This window comes from Ailuropoda melanoleuca, chromosome 13 (assembly GCF_002007445.2).
Source record: "Ailuropoda melanoleuca isolate Jingjing chromosome 13, ASM200744v2, whole genome shotgun sequence".
Lineage (NCBI taxonomy): Eukaryota > Metazoa > Chordata > Mammalia > Carnivora > Ursidae > Ailuropoda > Ailuropoda melanoleuca.
This window is the reverse complement of record NC_048230.1, coordinates 89,448,348-89,467,741: the sequence shown is the minus strand read 5'-3', so window position 1 is coordinate 89,467,741 and position 19,394 is coordinate 89,448,348. Positions and strand designations below refer to the sequence as shown.

General features: G+C 44.4%; 1 protein-coding gene across 1 annotated transcript in view; it reads left to right on the top strand.

Annotated features, from left to right (window-relative positions):
• The window catches only part of RALGAPA2 (Ral GTPase activating protein catalytic subunit alpha 2), a 317,987-nt gene that overhangs the window by 285,338 nt on the left and 13,255 nt on the right, over positions 1–19,394 (top strand). The window contains 1 exon segment of the mRNA XM_034641613.1: positions 9,754–9,875. Coding sequence (XP_034497504.1) covers positions 9,754–9,875 — 122 coding nt within the window.

The window sequence follows — 19,394 nt, the reverse complement described above, 5'->3', positions numbered from 1 at the left end:
GAGCAACCCTAAGTCTGATGCCTCCTTTCCCTTCCCTCCACCCCTGCTTTCTTGAGGCCCATGCCACGTCTCTCTCCCTGACTAGTTTCCCTTCCTCCAATCTCTCTCCCTTCCAGGCCCTTCCATACATGCCCTCCCCCGCCATTATCTCTCAAGTATCAGTCATATCTTACTGTTCATCTGTTTAAAAACTCCAGTGATTCCCAAATGCTAGAGACTGTCACTGCTCCTGCCATGACAGGCCCTTTGCAGCCTGACCTAGACCACTCCCCCTCCACAGGGACTCACACACCCTCTGGTCCATTCGATCCATGGGGTGCTTACCACCTCACAGGTGATGGATGTCTGTCTTCCGAGATAGGTCATGAATGCTGTGATCTTTCTCATCTTGCTCCCTCCAGCTCCTAGAACAGTCCCTGCCACCTGGTCTGCTCCTCTTCAGGTATGTTCCATGAATAAATGATCCAGCAACAGTGCCTGGAGGGCTTTGTTCTCTGCCAGGTCATTGTCCATCTGTTCCAGAGTGTGGTCAGTGGAGGATCTTTTTATTCAAAGACCCTCCCCACAATATATAGTGTGTACTGCATACCATAGGCATTTGGGGGGATAGTTTTTCATTGAGATATAATTCACATACCATAAAACTCACCCTTTTAAATTGTGTAGTACAGCGGTTTTTAGTATATTCACCAGATAGTGCAACCATTAGCATCACCCAATTCCAGAATGTTTTCATCACCCCCAAAAGAAACCCTTTATCCACTGGTAGTCACTTCTCATTCCTCTGCTCCCCACAACCCCTGGTAATCACGAATTCCTTTTCTGACTCTGGATTTTCTTATTCTAGACATATATATAAATGGAGTTACACAATATGTAGCCTTTCGTATCTGCCGCCTCCCACTCAGCATTGTTTGCAAGGGTCATCCATTGTGTAGCACATTTGGTATTTCATTCTTTTTTGTAGCTGAATAATATTCCATTGTGTGGATAGACCACATTTTGGTTATCCATCCGTTTGTGAACATTTGTGGACAGGTCTCTGTGCATACATACACTTTCAGTTCTCTTGAGGAACTGCCAAGCTTTTCCTCAGCAACTGTACCATTTTACATTTCCATCAGCAAGGTATGAGAATTCCAGTTTCTCCACATCCTCACCAACACTTTCTGTTGTTCATTCTTGCCCTTGTGATTATAACCATCTTAGTGGGTTTAAAGTAGTATCTCAGTGTGGTTTTAATTTCCATTTCCCTAATGGCTAATGATGTTGAGCATCTTTTTATATGTTTGTTGGTCATGTGTCTATCTTCTTTGAAGAAATGTCTATTCTAATCATTTGCCCATTTTTAATTGTCATTTTATTATTGAATTATAAGTGTTCTTTATATAATCTGGATATGAGACCCTTATCAGATAAATGATCTGCAAATATTTCCCACAGAATGACTTGTGGGTTGTCCCTTCACCTTTTTTTTTTTTTCTGGTCCCTTCACTTTCTTGATAAATTTTTCTATTTTTTTCTTTGGTTGCTTGTGCTTTTGGTGTCATATCTGAGACCAGTGAGCATTTTAAAGCTTTATCCTTTGATCACTGTTCAGAACACTGCCCAAGAAATGAAAATGTGTTATCATCCTCCTCTGCATCCTCTCTTCCGAAAACTACTGGTGGTAGGACCAACAGAGGAAATCGGCTCATTAATTTCCTTGTTTTGTAAGTTATTCATAGTTGTCCCTTCTCTGAGCTCAGACACTCTGCAACTGCTAATGCATGTTTTTACTAGGTTTAAAGTATATCTATAGATATATTTTAAGCATTTGATTCAGGGTAGCATTCCTCAATCCATGGCTATCTTAAATAATCTCCTTTTTACCAGATTTCTGTGAGCACAGCATCTGTCCTTGTGTGAGGAATGTGCCCACTGTCTTGTCTATAGCACTTTGTTCTCTGCTTCACCTGGGAGGGCTGCTTCCAACTCGGCCTGTGCTCCATTTCCTCTTCCCTCCAAGTCAGGCACATCCCCCAGCCAGACCCCTTCTCTGTCAAGACCATTGTCAGAGGTTATGGTCATTTCAAATCTGCAAGTAGCCTTCTTACCATTTCCACTAGCTCAAAATATATATGTCCTGGAAATAGGCAAAGAACAAGTATAAAATATTGAGACATTTGTACAAGCCCATGGATGGATCATATAGACCAAGTCAGCATTGACCTCTTCAAACTTGAGGGCACTCTAGACTCTCCTTAGTAGTGGTAGATCTTCTCAGGATGATCTGGAAACCTAAATGAGGCCGTATTGCTCCCTTGCCTCAGACCATTCAGGCCTCCTGTGACCCAGCCCCTTCCAGTCTTTCAGCTGTACCCCTTGCCCCTTCTTGCTATGCTGGGGTTCCAATCTCCTTTCACTTTCTGAACCTGCCCAGAGCTCCTTCCAGCTCATGCCTCTCTGCAGCTGAAATGTTCTTACCACTGCCTTCCCCTGCTCCCTCTTGGCTAACCCCTTTCTGGTCACCCCTTCTGAGACTTCCGTGTCCTTTTGGTCCCTGCTCTCCTACCTGGCACTGATGAAAGAACAGTTCCCCTTATTCTGTGTGCTTGTCCCATTTCCCAGTTGTGTGCCCATTCCCAAGCACTGGTGGGGGCTCAGCACATATATCTGAATGGATGCATGCTTGAGTGAAATGGACTTGCTTTCTGAAAATGGTAGATTCACTTGAGATCAAGTGTACTAAGCCGAGTAGGATGCTGTATAGAAATCACGCACACAGGCCCATGTGTACAGATAGTATGTTAACCTTTCTCTAGTTCAGTCCATTTTGTCATTCGTAGTGTGTGATCATTCTAGCAAAAGTATCTTTGTAGGGAAACATTTTTTCTGGAGCAATACCCTCCTCCTCATGAATGGCATTTGTATCCAAAGTTTTCCACAACTTTCTGAAAATGTGGAGCTCTCATATTTTGGTCTGTTCCTGGAACTAAGGCCTTAAAAATAGCATTGCCTCTTTTCTGCTTTTTCTGTGTCTGAATCAGACAAACCTGTCTATCATTGTTATCTCTAACAACCAAACTTATACCTTTCGTATCTGCCTTTGGCTTAAAGAAGCTCATCCTGTCCTTTGAAGAGGTGAGAAAAGATCCCTTTGATTGGTACTCTATTCCATTCTCACCAGATGCTTGTTTTCACTATGAAATATTTTATATAGATTAGAAAACCACAAGCATTTACAGAAGTCCTAAAGAACAATAAAATATGCCCCCATCCTGGCCCCTCCATGTGTACTGACCAATGTATTTGTGACCCTTCTGTGTGCTACTTCCCCTTGCACCCCAGAGAGGTAATCTAGGTTATAGTCTCACTGCATATGTGTGTATTCCTAAAGCAGTATGTTTCACTTTGCCTCTTTTTAAAAAAATGTATGTAGTTAGAATTGTGCCATACATGATCTTCAGTGAATTACTTCTTTCATTAGCATTGTTTCAAGTTTCATCCATTCTAATACTCATACCTATAGTTTATTTTCACTGCTATATATTATTCTATGAATCTACATCTATCAGTAAAAGTTAAAAATGGTTTCTCTCTCTATTTTGACTTTGCTGTTGTCTATAGAATACGATGAACATTCTTACCTGTGGAATTGCTGCCCTTTCCTGGATAATGTCAAATTGCCTTCCCGAGAATTTAGGCCAATTATCTCCTACCAGTAGGCTCTGAGAGTTCCTCTGCCCCACATCTTCTCTGATAATTGTCATTATTAGTTTTTTTGTTTTGTTTTGTTTTGCCAGTCTGGTATATATAAAATGGTATCTCATTGTGGCTCTAATAATCCCAGATTATTAGCGATGTTAAGCACCTTAACATCCGTTCATAGTTTATGTTCCAGAAATGTTTGTGTCTTTTGCCCATTTTTCTAATAGATTATTTGGTTCTTTTATTAATTTGCAGGAGTTCTTTATATATTCTGGACAGTTAGGTGTTGCAGATGACTTCTCCCACTTTTTGCCTTGTAGCTTTACCTTCTTTATGGTATTCTGGTAAACAGTAGTTCTTAATTTGAATATCCTAAGATGTACCAGTGTTCCCCGTTATGGTTCATGTTTTTTGTTTCTTGTTTAATAAATTAATCCGTATCCCAAGGTCATAAAGAGTTTGCCCCATACTTTCTTCTGTATCACTTATTTTTTTTAATCTATGCAGAATTTTACTTCAAATTGAAAATTCTCTAATTTCTCCTTATAAACTGCCTTTGCTTGGAATATATCTAAGAATGTCATATCCCAGAACAGTGGGCACAGATCCTAGGCAATCATTTATCCATTCAATAAATACTGTGTAAAGCACATATAAGCTGGGTAGCAAGTAATGTAAGGATAAACCTGACTCATACTCGAGGAGTACTGTGGGCTATGTGGTGGCCCCCCCAAAAAGGTACACCTAATCCCAGAGCCTGTGAATATTAACTTATTTCAATAAGGGTCTTTGCAACTATAAGTAAGTTAAGGATCTTAAGATGAGAAGATCATTCTGGATTATCCAAGTTTATTATCCTAAATCCAATGACAAGTTCCTGATAAGAGACACAGAGAGAAGAGGAGGAGGCAGTATAGCCAAAGAGGCAGGGAGAGGAGTGATGCAGTCACCTAGAGCCTCTGCAGGGAGTAAGGCCCTGATTTTGAACTTCTGGCTTCTCAAAACTGTGAGGGAATAAACTTCTGTTGTTTTAAGCCCCCCAGCTCGTGGTCACTTTCGGCAGCCACAGGAAGCTAATACAAGGATGCTTAGGATGAGACGGTCCTATACAGTAACTATGGCAGGAGGTTCTCTTTTCTCCCCTGTCTTATCCTCAAGGGATGGAACAAGCAATGGTGGCAAAATTTGCAAGTGCCACAATTTATCCGAGGGTCCCGGGGTTGGCCAAAGCCTCCCAGGTGGTGCCAAAACTTGGCTTCCCTCCCTTTGTAGACCACTGCCGTGGGCAGGAGTTTGCAGAGTCATCGGAGCAGCCAGCTCTGCGCAGGCTTGTGTCAGCGATAAGGGGCTGCGATGAGTTAAGAAAGATAACGAGGGACAGGTATGGAAACCACTGCAGGACACACACATACTGACCTCAGTAGGCAGCCTCCTCCAAGGCTGCTTTGTTGGGCTGGGTCTGGTGTCCACTCCTTGGAAACTTAGAGAAGGTCCCGGCAAGAAGAGTTTCAGGGGTTGAAAAAAAGATACAACCTGCAATAGAGATTCTTGCAAACAGTTCTCCCCTTTCCTTAAAAACAATCAAAAAAACAGATGGAGTTATTCCAAGAGAAGGAGTTGAAAGTCCTAAACAGCAGTCAACAAACACATAGCCTGAATAAGTAGAAAGAAATTAAAATGAAGTAATTGTTATTTTTCCGAATTTATAAAGTCAGCATGGTCTGTGGGTGTCGATGCAGCTTAAACCTATGGACTCAGGTTGATTTTCATACCCTGGTATAGTTAAGTCGGTTGATTTATCCTCACCACTAGTTTAGCTCCCAACCTTGCACGAAATCCTGAACTTAACCCCATGTACCCTAGAAATCAAGATATATTAGCCAAAAGCTGTAAAGGTTGGAAGACCTGGGTTCTGGTCCCAGTTGCACCACCACGTAACTGTGACTCTGGAAAATCACTTGAACCCTTTGTGCTTCCATTTCCTGATCCGTACTGTGGGGACCTCACAGGGAGGGGTCTAGCAGAAAGGAGCCTTGCTCGTCCTAAAGCCTGACACAGAGGTTCCCCCTATTTGATCCACTTTCTGGAAGACGAACCCAGAAGCCCACATGACGGGAGGAAGGGGAGCAGGCAGTCCACATCTGTGGTGCTTCTCTTGTGTGCTGGAACCTGGGTCAAGGCTTCACTATAGGATTCCATCTGATCCTCTGATCAGCATCCCTGCTTTACGCCTAAGGCTACCGAGGCTGGAGGCAGCTTGCTCTGGGTCCCCCAGTGGGTGGGAGAGAGGACTGGAATTCAAACCTAGGCCTGTCTTCCTCCAAAAGGCAAGCCCCTTCCTGTCATGCTCCTGCTGCCATTTTGAAAAATAAAAACAAATAATCATCAGAATAAAGCTGGGGAGTTGGGTTCAGATTCGTGGGCTTTTGCAACCCAGCTGAATGTGTCTTGAGGGTCTCAGAAAGTTCTCTTGGAAGCTTTTGATAAAATGTAAGCACCAAGGATATATAGCCTCTTTATTTAAATAAAGAAACATTGGTAAATGATAAAATTCTTATGTGAAAACATGGACACTGAAGAAGCTCAAAATATCTAGAAACCAAGAGAGGTTCCTAGATAGTAATTTGAATGCTCTCTGAATTGAGTAATCAAAGGGAAAATTTTCTCTTTAAGAAAGTACTTTACCGTGTGCGGTTTTGAAGGGGATAGTAATTCAGAACAGAATTTAAGTTTTACACTTATTAGTGGCCTTTTTAATAGAACAGCAGGGCAATGGCCCGTATCAGAACAGGTACTGAATTTGTGACCAGGTGCCCCTTTAGCCACCTGCCTTCAGCCAGAGGCACTGACCATCTACTGCCTGGCATTGTTACAGCATTCGTCATATCTTAACACGTCTTATGCATGAGAAGAACCTTAGAAGCGTTTTGATGTCTAAGTTATAAATGCTTTTTTTTTTTAATTTTATACAGAGCAACCAGCCCTGAAGCCCTAAAGATGTTAATGTCAGGTGATACTGCTCCTAATTGCCCTTGCGAGTAGTTCTAATAAATTCCGTTAAATCCCAGAGCTACGTTTTTTAAAGCTACTAAGAGAAATGATTTTTGGCACCCTGAGCTCCTTCTCTGTTTCTAAACACTGCCAGGATTGGGGTGGTGTTTGTTTTCTTTTTGTCATGGTGTTTACATGCCCTGGCGTGGGCCGTGAGTGAAAATGCATTTGGTGATCTCCTGGTCTCCCTGCAGTCCCTAATGGATGTTTGTCTAAATGACAACACCCAGTTTAGCGCTGTTAACGCTCCGGTGACAGCACAGGACAAGCCTGGGGGTGGGGGAGTGTGTGCTACGTGTGACAGTTGGGGGCGTGAATGCAAGATTGGGAATCTTCTGTGAGGTAACCACTTCCTCCTCTAGTAATCTGGTTCTGGAAGCATCTTTTTGTGCTGTCTCCCACAGTGCCTTGTTTTAGGAGTCAGACCATAAATATTCATTGAGCCAGAGAATCTCAAAACTTGATTATCACCTCCCTGTAACTCTAGTGCTGGACTTGCTCTCAGGCGCCCAAATTTCTCAGGCTTGACAAGGACGAGCTTACGAGTTGGCTGGTGTCATCCCCGGGTGAGGATGACGGGCTGCTGTCTGATGTCGGTTTACATGGTATTCTACGTGGCGTCTCTTTGTAGGGTGGCCCGTGAGCTCGATGAGCATAGCAGCCACTCTTCCAGATACACGGCTCCTAGAGTTTATTTAGCAAAATGCACCCGCACTTTTGTTTTGTTCACCACTGTCCCAAGCACCGTATGTGGACGTGTTGGACGCAGTGGGGCCTTTCAGGAAACAGCAGGACCATTCTAGGCAGAGCATGACAGGTCTTTAGAGGGCTGCGCCGGCTCTAACCCGGGCCCTCAAGCAGACTGCGGTCTGAAAGGGGGAGCCATGAATTGCGCGTTGACAGCGGGCCACGGCTGTCCTAAGGCTCAGGTGGTTGTCCGCCATAAGTTTAGCTCAGCTCTTTGAGTAATTTGTCACGCCTCGCTCGGCCCCTGCTGGGCCAGCACGTGCCAGCTTAGTGTCAGAGTGCCTGTTCGCCAGACGGCCACTCAGGCCTAACGTCCTGCTGTTCCCTGGACCAGCGGCTTGCTGGGGCCATGCACGGAGGGCCGAGCCGCGCGACAGCCAAGTGCTGTGCAGAATAAGCGTGTTCATAATGAGACGTGAATGGCATTAGTGGGTCCCTCTAGAATTGGGCCTGAGAGGACGCCTCTCACTGTGGAAGTTTGGCAGCCTGTTCGTTTGTCAGGGTGAGTCACCAGGAGTTCAGCCTGCATTCGAGAAGCCAGTGCAGGCCCCCACCTCCCAGGCCTTAGGCTGTGGTGACCATCTACGTAATGCAGGGTGACTCCATTAGAGGGGCCGCTTTTGACATTTTCAAACACATTTTGCTTTTTTAAAGTTGCCTAGAATAAGCCTAAAGCGACATTCTGGAAGAGGGCTGCCTAGTAGCTCTTTCCATGACAAAGGGCATGCTCTCTGTCCATGCAATCCAGCACAGTAACCCCAGCTTATGTGGCCGCTGGGTGCTTGAAATACAGCTAGTGGGACCCAGGAACGGAATTGCTATTGTTTTCGTTTTAATTAATTTAAATTTAAATTTAGGTAGCCACATGCGGCTTGCGGCTACTGCGTTGGCCGGCATGGCCCCAGGATGCCTCTGGTCTCATGGTGTAAAAACTCTTTTCTGAATATAATTAAAGGGAGGAGGAAGAGGAAGGGGCTGTGTTGGGAAAGCTGTATGCATCCTTTGACAAAAGAAAATAGAAAAATATTTTACGATCTTAAATCACATGCTTACTACCAAAAGCTAATTGGAAAAGCATAATTTTCACCAACTTTTATTTGTGAAGAGGCCATTTTGGAAAGATAGTTTTAAAATCCAGTGAGAAATGCTAGAAATTACTTTTGCTCTTCCGGAGCAGCAAATAATGAACTGATTGATGGTGATCCACGTTCCCTGTGTTCCTGGAGAATTAGCATGATTTTCAAAACGACTAAAACATGTCTTTTAACTTTTGCATTGATAACTAGGAAGGGGAAAATGAGACGTCATGCCGACTTCCCCAAGTGTTAATTCATAAAGTCATACGTGCGGTGCCTCCATCCGCTGTCAAATTGTTCTGACGTTATCCTGTTATTGGAAGTGCATGATTCACCTTCTGAGGAAACAGAAGCCATACACAAAAGGGGAAGATTTGCTTTCTGCCCTGTGAAAGGCTGCCACACGCAGGGGTCCTATTAAGACAGCTGGAAAGTTGCTTCAGCGTGTTACGCTTGTAAGTTTTATTGGTGACTGGTTTTTGATTACACATTTGAATGCGTGTGTTCCAGACTGCAGTTTTAATTAAAAGGCAATAGTCTTTTCTTTTTTAAATTGCATTGTGCACTCTCTGCTAGAGCCTCTCACTTATGAGCTCCTATTTTCTCATGCTCTAGCCTATCCTGGCTTGAGGCACTGGCACCCCTTCGGAGCATACCTTCCTGGCCTTCCCTCTTCCCAGGGATGCGCATCGTCTCATTTTTTTTTTTTTTTAAGTGTACCACCAATTCCCGCTTCAAGCGTCAGTTCGTTCTATAGGAGACTGAGAAGAATGTTCTATCCACTGACCCGGGAAGGGAAGGTCCGACACTGTCCCACAGCCGTCGGTGGAAGGAGATGCCGCCCCAACGAGGGCCTCTGTTTTGGTTTGTTTGGATCAAGCTTAACGATCTTTTGCTGTGATTCTGTAACCATTGATGTACATATTTTTCAGGAATACTGGTGTTGGATGTAACCAAAGTCTAAGAGAAACTTAGGTCTCAATATCAGAATCTCACCGTTAATTATGACTCATATTTAATTTCCTGGCAGGATAGTAACAGACTTGTAAGTACTTTTCTCCCCACCCCTCCTCCCCCGCCAACCAACACATGTAAAAGTTGCATAACTATAATCAAACCAAAGTGAACTGTGTCATTGTTCTGCATGTCATTCCATACTTGCACTTGCTTCCTTGACCGGTGACCACAGCTACGAAGAGCGAGCTCTGTACCTCGAAGCAATAATTCAGAACCACCGAGAAGTCATGACGTTTGAGGATTTCGCCGCCCAAGTCTTTTCTCCCTCGCCCAGCCCCTCCCTCGGTGGAACGGGTGAGTGTCTGCATTATTCTGCCCTCCGCGCTTAGGACGCACTCGAGCAGCAGATGTACACCTGTTTTTCACAGATAAATGCTTGCAAATTTAAGAAGAGCATTCTCCCTCTGAATCAACTAATGAATATCAAAAGGAATGATGACATTCATTTTAATTTGTTTTGTATCCGAGCTGTTCACTCAGTGCTTTTCTTCAGCTATCCTGTTAACCCCCGAATCTAGCAAGGTTAATGAACTTTTTCTCAGTAATGTGCTCCGGTTCATTCACGAGTGTGGGTTTCTTGCTGAGCTGGGAATATGTTGTTTAAAAGCGATGCCCGAATCAGTGCTTACTTATCAAAAAAGTGTTCCTCACAGTCGAAGCCGTTGCTACTAATGCTAAATGGGGATTATGCTGCCGAGATACTCGGGTCAGGGATTAATGCAGGAGAAATGGAAGGACAGTGTCCCCTGGTCCGTCATTACAGCAGAGCGGCGTGCACGCTTTCTCTCTGGAGTGGTCTGTGTCACATGGACAAGCTGCCGACCAGAGCAGCACCTGGCGCGGAACCTGTTTAGCAACTGGCTTTCAATCATTTTCATTTATTACGCCAATGGAAAATTTCAGAAATTTCCGTGAATGTCCTTGTTTTTAGATTTTACTCTTTTTATATTTCCAATTTGAAAAAAAAGGGTACTACCACTTAAACTGATTATATGATTACTGTGGGTGTTTTTTTTTTCTCAAAGAATAGAATTACTTGTGAATTTCTGCATGTAATTACAGATTAATTGCCTTTCAGAGAATAAACGGGATATTTAGTCAATGCATGTTGAAATTCTCAATGAGGGACCTCCCTCTTCTTCCACCGGTGTAGACACAACTGTTAGCATGCTTAATAGATTTCTAACCTGTATCAATTGTCTCTGAACATCGCCTCACTTCTCCGATCCTGACTTGTTAACAAATATCTTACACACAAAGTGAAAAAATTAAATTCAGTGAAATAAATCACTTACAAATAAAATCAGCCATGCATCATTGTTTAACATTGCTGGCTTCAATCCTTGCCTCTCCGAGCTTTGTTGGGAGATAAGAGGGAGAGGCTTGCGCTTGCTCAGGGAGCCAGGAGCAGCAGGCAGAAGGCCTGAGAGATAAGCAAGCTGGCCGAGGTGCTGGAGCCGTGCGATTTACATAATCACGCCTCCGCTTCCTGGTGAGGCGTCAAGAAACACAGGGATGGCCTCTATTGATCTTTGTTGAACTGGAATACTAAACAACATGAGAAAGCTTATAACTTAAAGCTTTGATTAATGTTTCTTACATTAAAAAAAGTAGAACAGCTGTGAATTGAATTCTTTTATACACTCTGCCAACATTCTATCTAAAACCAAAAAAAAAAAAAAAAATCAGTTTCAAGGGAAATGAAGATTTCACACCACTCTGGCTAGAGGTTTAAAATCATTTCTAGTGTGTAGGTGAAAGAACATGAAGGATCCGTAGCCAAGTTAATTTTTTTAAAGATCTCAGTCAGCTCTTTCTCATCCTCATGAGATACTGGGGCTTAATTTTTCTGTGCGGGCTTTTGTGGTGGCGTTTTTTTTTTGTTTTTTTTTTTTTTAACGCTTGAGAAAGCTTTTTGTTTCTTAAAATTAGAAGAAATTAAATAACAACTAGATATTGACATTCTTTAGCTGTGTTACATTCTTAAGGCTCCAGATTAAGATGTTCCTGAAATAAATATTGATGAACTTTGTTTCCTATGCACACTTTAGCATCTGTATAAATTAATTGTATCTTTTCCAAAAGTTCACAATTACTTAGATCAATTCAAATGAGCTAGTGTGTAGGTAGCATCTTCAGTGAGTCTCCATGAGTCTCCAGAAGTGATTTGGGTTCTCCAAGACCCGCCGTTTGGAGGCGGTGGCTAACAGTATTCTTTAAAAGCATCACATTTGCCAAAGTCACTTAGCAGATAAGGGTCTGACAGCTCATGAGTGGGCACTGGAACCAGTACAAAGGGAACGTGAAACGAAAGATGAGCTATTAAGACAAATGTTGGTCTTCCTCTTTCCAAATTAGTAGCATCCGGATGACATTTCACAATGTTCAGGATTTAAGGCATTCAGTGAATGTTGAGTGATCAAATTTTTGGTGCACATATCATGCCAATCCATGAATGCGATTTTAAGTCCGAGCATGGTGTTCTCTATCACCCATTTGCATATATGCCCACAACAAAGATTAGGAAGGAACTCGAAAGGAATTTGATGTGCACCGAAATTGGGGGGCCATGTGCTGAGGGCAGAGCATTTCCAGACCATGAATACGCATATTTTCAGAAGCACATCCTCCCCTCCTTTCTCTGCCAGTTTTGCTTTTGAGGAATCCCTATCCCGGCCTGTTACCATTTTTCCAGATGAAAACATTTTTCATTTATTCAGTGTTAGTCCTATTTTCTTGGGACAAGTACAGTCAAACCCAGATGAGCCAGCTAGCTTAAACTAAGAATCAGAGGTGGACTGTGCTCTTCCAAGCAGCAAGCCAACTGGAAAAATTGACCCTGAGCGGCTTAAGCCCCCACAGTGCACTTAGGACCCAATCAGACCATCTCGGCCAGCAGTGCCATCAAAGCGAGGCCTTGGGCGCCTGCTCACATGCATATGCACAGTCTGAGGAATTAGGGGCTCCCAGGTTTTCTTTGTATCCTCGCTGCAAGGGGCTTTGTCGTTAATGCAGAGGGAGAATAACCTGAACCCTGTATTCCTTCCACACTGTATTTGTAGCAGCAAGCAGCCCCCATTTCTAGAGGGAAGGCCTATAATATCAACCTTGGAGTCCTACGCATAAGTAAGAAACATGCTCAGTGGGAGAGGCTTGTGCCCAAAGATGCCGCTGTTGGAAAATGCCTTCTTCTCAGACTCGCCCTGCCCCCGTGCTGTTGCTTGTCACCCAAGGAAGCCATAGAGGGGCACACTGGCCAAGTACATGTGCTTCTTTTCATGATTCACTGTCAGCCACCGATGAGGATGTATCATCTTCGATCGTTAGGCTCATAGGTGTGTACTCAGCCTTTTAAAAGGAGATTTAAAAAAAAACAAAACTATTTTCCCAGTCAGAAAATGTTATTTTAAAACACCACCTACCTCATACCTATCCCATCCACTACCTGTACTGGTAATAATACACAGTGTATAATAGGTGTTTGAGCTGCCTTCTTCTTACCCTATAGTTTGTGTTCCTTTTGATTCCTTCCCTTTTGGCCAGCAATTTCTAAAAGGTAGCCAGTGTGAAATTATTGGCTGCAATTAACACGTGTGTGTGTTTACATATGTGTATATGTTTACGCATGTATAGACATGCATTTCACACCCACACACACACACACACACACACACTCACGTCGGGGTGAGAGACTCGGCTTATGTTTTCATGCATGTTTCCAGGGAAGGGGGGCCGGCAGAGAGGCCTTCAAAGGGTTAACTGGAATGGGCGCCCTCGACTGCTGGGCGGGACTGATGTAATCACTGCAGCTCACAGCCAAGTGCATCTGTTCACCATGAGGTCATTCTTCTGCATGCTAATGATTTGGAAAATCAAGTCTAATGTTTGACATTATCGGAAAGGATATAAATAGTATAAATCTTTACTTTTTGGAAGCTGGTCTTATAAACAAGAGGAGAAAAAAGAAACTTTAGCTTGAACCCGAGATTTTCTTTTTCCCCAGAACTGCTTTAAGGGTTGTGTCTGGACCTTAAAACCTTGGAGGAATCTACTTGTGTCTGTTGATAAATGAATCCCCAAATCACTATTACAGTCACAGCTAGCAATTCGGTAGTGGAGGACTATGGGTATGTCTACTTTAATATCTAATTTTAAGAATTTCCAAGTGCCTTGGTCAGACCCTCATGAAGATTGATTTTTTTTCAAAGAATGTCCCAAACCGAATTAAACCAGTTGTTCTCAGTATACACAAATCAAGTGTTTGCTGAACATGCCAACACTGTTTTTGGTTCCTTTCTACTTTAATATTGCTGTGGGGAGCCAGCAGAGGGAGCACAAATCTTTGTTTATTTGTGAGCCCTACATAAACACCTTTGCTTTCTCCAAGATATGGTCAGAAATACTTCCTCTCCCATGATAGGCTAGATTGTAAGGGTTCCAGGATTTAGAACAAGTGGGAGGAAATTCCTCGCTAGGCTCCACCAGATTCTGCCACTTTTAATGTAGGTCATATTTGGAGCTTAACGCAGATTAGTCTGAGTCGGTCTTAGGATGCTCTTGCCACCACGACTCCTGCACAAAACTGTAAGCTGTCATCGGTCACCCTCACCACGTGCATGGGAGCCCTCTTGGAAAGGATTATTATGCTCACCTACCTGATAAAAAAGACTCCAGTAATTTTCTCAAATTAAGTTCATAGAAACTATCAGAAGACTCTGCCTGGTGTCACTGGGTCATTCTGGTGACCCTCCTAAGACTTCAGGTGTACTGGTCCCAAAGTGAACCTAGCAAGTGGATGCTACACAAACTCCTTTTATAACCCACCAGCCTTTGATGAGAGGAGTAAAGCTACACCCTGCTTCCACTTGCTGGAGCCCCGAACCATGCGCAGTGCTCACGTGTGCCAGGATGTTGTAGGTTTGCCCTCTGCATGCAGATCCCAACATGGCCAGTTTGCTGGCACTTAGCTGTCAGGTTGATCCCCAGACACTGCACAAGGCAGCCTCTAACTATAACCCCCCCCAAAGATGACAGATATTCCCCATTCATTGAGGGTGGTCATGTTACAGATTCATTCTGTCTCTCTCTGTCTCTCCCACTCCCCTCTCTGCCCCCCTTTCTCCATTCCTCCCTCCATGTTGAAGTGTTCTTCATAAGGTTTTGATTGATAGCATTTCTTATGTATTCACCCTCCTCATAAATTCTCTGAAGCCAGCAAAGAACATCACAGAATGTTCGAGGAAGCTTCAGGAGATATCAAGCCTAACCCCTTCACATTGATTTTGAGTAGGTGAAGACCAGGCCAAGAAGGGACAACCAAAGGCCATGGGCAAGTTAGCAGTGGGGCCCTCACCCCTGGTTCCACACTCTCTTTTCTTCCCAAAGTGGAGTCAGGTGTAAGTGACATCATCCAAGACTCATCCCCTACTTGGTTAGCTGTCACCAAACATTGGCTGTCAGTTACCTTGGTCACAGAGTTCCCAACCAGCTACTTATAAGAGTTTTTTCAGTGTGCGAAACCCATGTTGCCTCTCTGAGAGGAGAGAAGCAATACCATATCAGTGTTTTTCCAACAGAGCCTGTTCAGGAAAGCTGTACCTTCCTCATTGTTGTTCTTCAAAAGGTCTTCATAAGATAAGAATGAAGTCTGGGAAAGTGATAGTGCTGGAAACGTAAACAGCAGAAACTCAGATTACCAGAGCTGTTCGTATACGATGCTGTGGTTATTGGTTACTAGGGTGACCGTTTATAACTTCACTGGCCAGCACATCCATGTAGTTGTGCCAGTCTGCGCGGTGGCCTCCTAGTGGTGGCTGAAAAATCCTTCCAGGGGTCCTCTCATTCCAGCTTCTAACCAACCACATGGACCAGATGAGGGAACTGAAGCCCAGAATATACTCTGACTTCATGTCATGAACAAATGTGCATCAGAGGCTTCCCCATGCCCTGGCTACGTCAGGCCCTAAGCATTGAGGCAGGCCATCCCAAGACCTAGAGGGCCTTCTGATACTCTGGGGGTGCTAGGAACGCAACGAGGACCCGGGCCCAGAGACCATGCACCCACACACTGCTGCCAAACCCTGGAATAAAGGCGTGTGGCCTCAGCCAAGTTACCTGTCACTCTGTGGCTCAGTCTGATTCTGTAAAATGGGTCTAATAAGAACCTGCCTTAAAGGGTATTCGTAAGGATTCAGTAAGTTAATATGTGTAAAGAGATGAGCACAGTGCCTGACACATAGGGCCCCCTCAGCCCGTGTTTGCTGGGCTGTCATGCCCGCATTTTTCCTCACTCAGTCCTATGCAACCCTCTACCTCTTCCAGCCCATCTTCCTTCTGCCTTCCTCTTAGAACATGTGCCTCCCGATTCCTCCTTTCTCATCCTGGAATACATTGCTGCATGCCCATTGGCCTATGCCCTAGAAAGGGAGTGCAGGCCAGGGACCACAACTGGAAATGCCATTGCAGCGCCCACCCTGTGGGGACAGTCCCATTCATCAGAGCCATGGCTGCTGACTTTTTATTAATGTTAGTTAAAGACCTGGATAAAAGTTCGGAACTCCATTTATATAATCCAGAAGTTTCCCTTAAATACAAGTTCTCTTACATCACTGTCTATTCAAGAACTCAGGGCCACCTCCACTCGGCACTCTCAGAACACTTGGCTGTAGTCAAATGAGTGTAGCCACGTGGCCTGCAAACAGCTAACCGCCCCACTCAGACAGCGCCTCCACCCCTGTTGTCCTTCCCAGAGCCAGCCCAAATCTTCCTATCCACGTCCATCTCAATTCTGACCCCTTTGCATATGACTTTTTTTTTTAAGATTTAACTATTTATTTGACAGAGAGAGCAAAGGCAAGGGACAGAGAGAGGGGGGAAGAGAGAATCTCAAGCAGTCTCCCTACTGAGCATGGAGCCCAGCCCTGGGCTCAATCTCACGACCCTGAGATCACGACCTGAGCCAAAATCAGGAATCGAACAATCATCTGACTGAGCTGCCCAGGTGCCCCATGACATATTTTTTTTAAAACTGAAAATGTACTTCTTGAAAAGGGGATAAAGCATCCATAAGCTTTCTTTAAGCCACCCATAATCCCATCACCCAAGTCCAGTGGTGCTGGCTCCAGCTGCATACTGGACCACCTGCAAATTCCTGCATGACCCTCCACCAGAGAGGTTCATGTATGGGTCTGGGGTATGGCCTGGGCATGAGGACTTTCTTTTAAAAACTCCTGAGGGCATTCTACGATGCAGGCAGGACTGAGAACCACTATCAAGGCATCTCTGAATGGTTAGGTCCTCATTTTAGTGCCATTTAACTTGTCATTACTTCTGTCTTGGTTTTTCTCAGCATATGTAAATCGCGTGTGTGTCTGCTCTCGTGCACATGCATGTGTCCTGTCTATAATGGGCAGTAAATTCTTTAGAGAGTGACACGTGTATGACTTCTTTCTTAAAGCGTATGCAATAGGAATATGGTAGCAATTGGATAGAAGGATTCAGGCTGTTGCTTGTCTCCAGGCCACAGGTGTGTTGGGCCTGAGGCAGAGGCAGCACAAACTCTGATTGTGTTCAGCGGTCCCCTCGGTCCCCTCGCCTCCCAAGCTCCTAGTGAAAGTGGACCGGTGATGAGCAAAATGGCCCAAGCCTCGTGTGAGAAAGGCAGGGGAAGTCAGGGCCTGGGTACTCCACAAACCGCATAATGCAGTTTGAATAACTGACATGGGATGCGGGATACTTCCATAAATGGTATTGTGGGTTTTAAAGAGAATTCTTCATTGCCCTGTTTAGCACTAGATTTTGCTTCATGCTTATTCATCCCTTTTCCATCTTAAAATGCTAATATTCTCCTCAGTGTCCTCTCAGAGAGAGGGAAGAAAGAGGAGACAGACATTTGTTCCAATAGGAAACGATGGTACTCCCTGTCCCACGTGGCCATCCCTGAATTGGCCCTACCCTCCCCTGCCCTTGGGACTGTGCTGGGCACCTGAAGGGAACACGAAGCCTCTGGAAGCTTCATTTTCAGTGTCTTCCCTACCCTTCTGGAGCTTGCAGTCTTGTTAGAGAAGAGCAGGTATTCATGACCCATTAAAACATGGCTACTTATGAGTAAGCCCAGTTGAGTTACCTCCCAACCGTCACCACATATTAAAAAGAAAGAAAGATACAGTGAGCCAATGGTTTGGGTCGGTTGGGTTGAGAGTTCCCTGAGGTGAGCTGTGCCATCTGCCTTGTGAGCCTAGACGAGAAGGGAAACTTACGTAATACGTATTAGATATACTGCTAAGTCTCCCGCCAGTCAATTTTCAACTTTCCTGCACTTGCTAAGAATTACATGTCTGAGAACTGGAAGGCGATGGACAAGAAGAATAAAATGAGGGACAGACAACGTGGGAACAGCACAGAGGAAGAAATGACTCCTTTCAGAGCCCGTGTGAGGACCCTTCTGCCCCTGGGGCTGGTGCAGATGTTGGGGGTGTTGACAGATTCCCAGAAAAAGAAGGGACCCAAGATTGTTCATTCTAAAGTATCGACATAACATTTAAATTGTTCCTTTGGAAGAACTTGAAGATGCTGCTTTTTCTGTGAAATGCTGTCTTCAGTTTAGTTCTGATTTCTCAGTCCTTACAGGGTTTTAAATGCAAGTGGCATCTTCCTCCCTGCCTAACTGCTAATTACGGTTCCCGTGACACTTTCACAGTTGCCAAGAGATGGCCGACAGGTACTGAGAATTTTTCTCAGAAACAGTTTTTGGAAATGACTCTTAATTAAAGCTTATTTCAAATAACCTTGAGGATTTGTTTCAGAAGAACCTGGAGCTTCTGACAGCCCATGTTCACTTCCCTGGTGAACCATGGCTGTGACTGTCGTGTTCTCCCTGTTCTAGTAGGTAGAACAGGTGCAAATCCCAGCGGGTAGGGTGGGTTCCTGGAAAACTCCATGGTTTTGCTTGAATTTCTGTTTAGCAACAACTAAACCAAACCAGAGGCCAAATGCAAGCTCTCTTATTAGGATTTAAGTCTGCTGATGGAAAAAAGAAAGAATATTTTATATTATCTTTTTCCAGAAGGCCATATATGATGATGACCAGGAAGTAAACCTCTACATAGCATAATAAAGAGAAATGCTAGTTGCTTTTCTCCGATTAACCTTCAAAGGCCCTCGAAAGGCCAGGGGGAAAAATCCCTAAAAAATGGGAAACACACCAGTCAACTTTGTTTAAAAAATAAAATAACATATTTACAGCACTGACATGGCCAAAATTCATTTCTTAGCTCAGAAGAAACCTCACAGCATCTCTGTTAAGACTGTAAAGAGAGAAAGAAAAGGCAAAAAGCTATTTTTCGACCACTTCAGGAATACGAGACAATAAAATCCCAGATGCATAGAGGACACATCCCCCTGCCTGTGTCCCCACACCAGGCCCCTCCAGCTTCCCCCCACTCCGCCCCCCCCATGCTCAGCTGTTACCTGTGGCAGCATCCTTGGCCTACAAGGTCACCCAGCCTGTCTCTTCTCTCCAGCAAGGTCGACTGACCTTGATCTTGCCCAAGGGTGAGGAAAGCTGCTGCAGATCTTCCAGGACCCATGTGGCAGGGTCCTGTTACCCCCGCCCTGATCTCAGGCAAAACCACGGAGCACAGGTTCTCCTGCCATTGCTGCTGAGATACGTCCGGGCAGACCCTGCAGCTTGTTTGCGTCTCAGAGCCCATGCGTGGTAGTTAGGGAAACTCTGCTCCCTAGCTCTGTCCCCAGGGCTTGGAGAAGCAGCTAGAGAAACAGCCTGACTCTGGTTAGCAGCAGAGCCCTCTATAA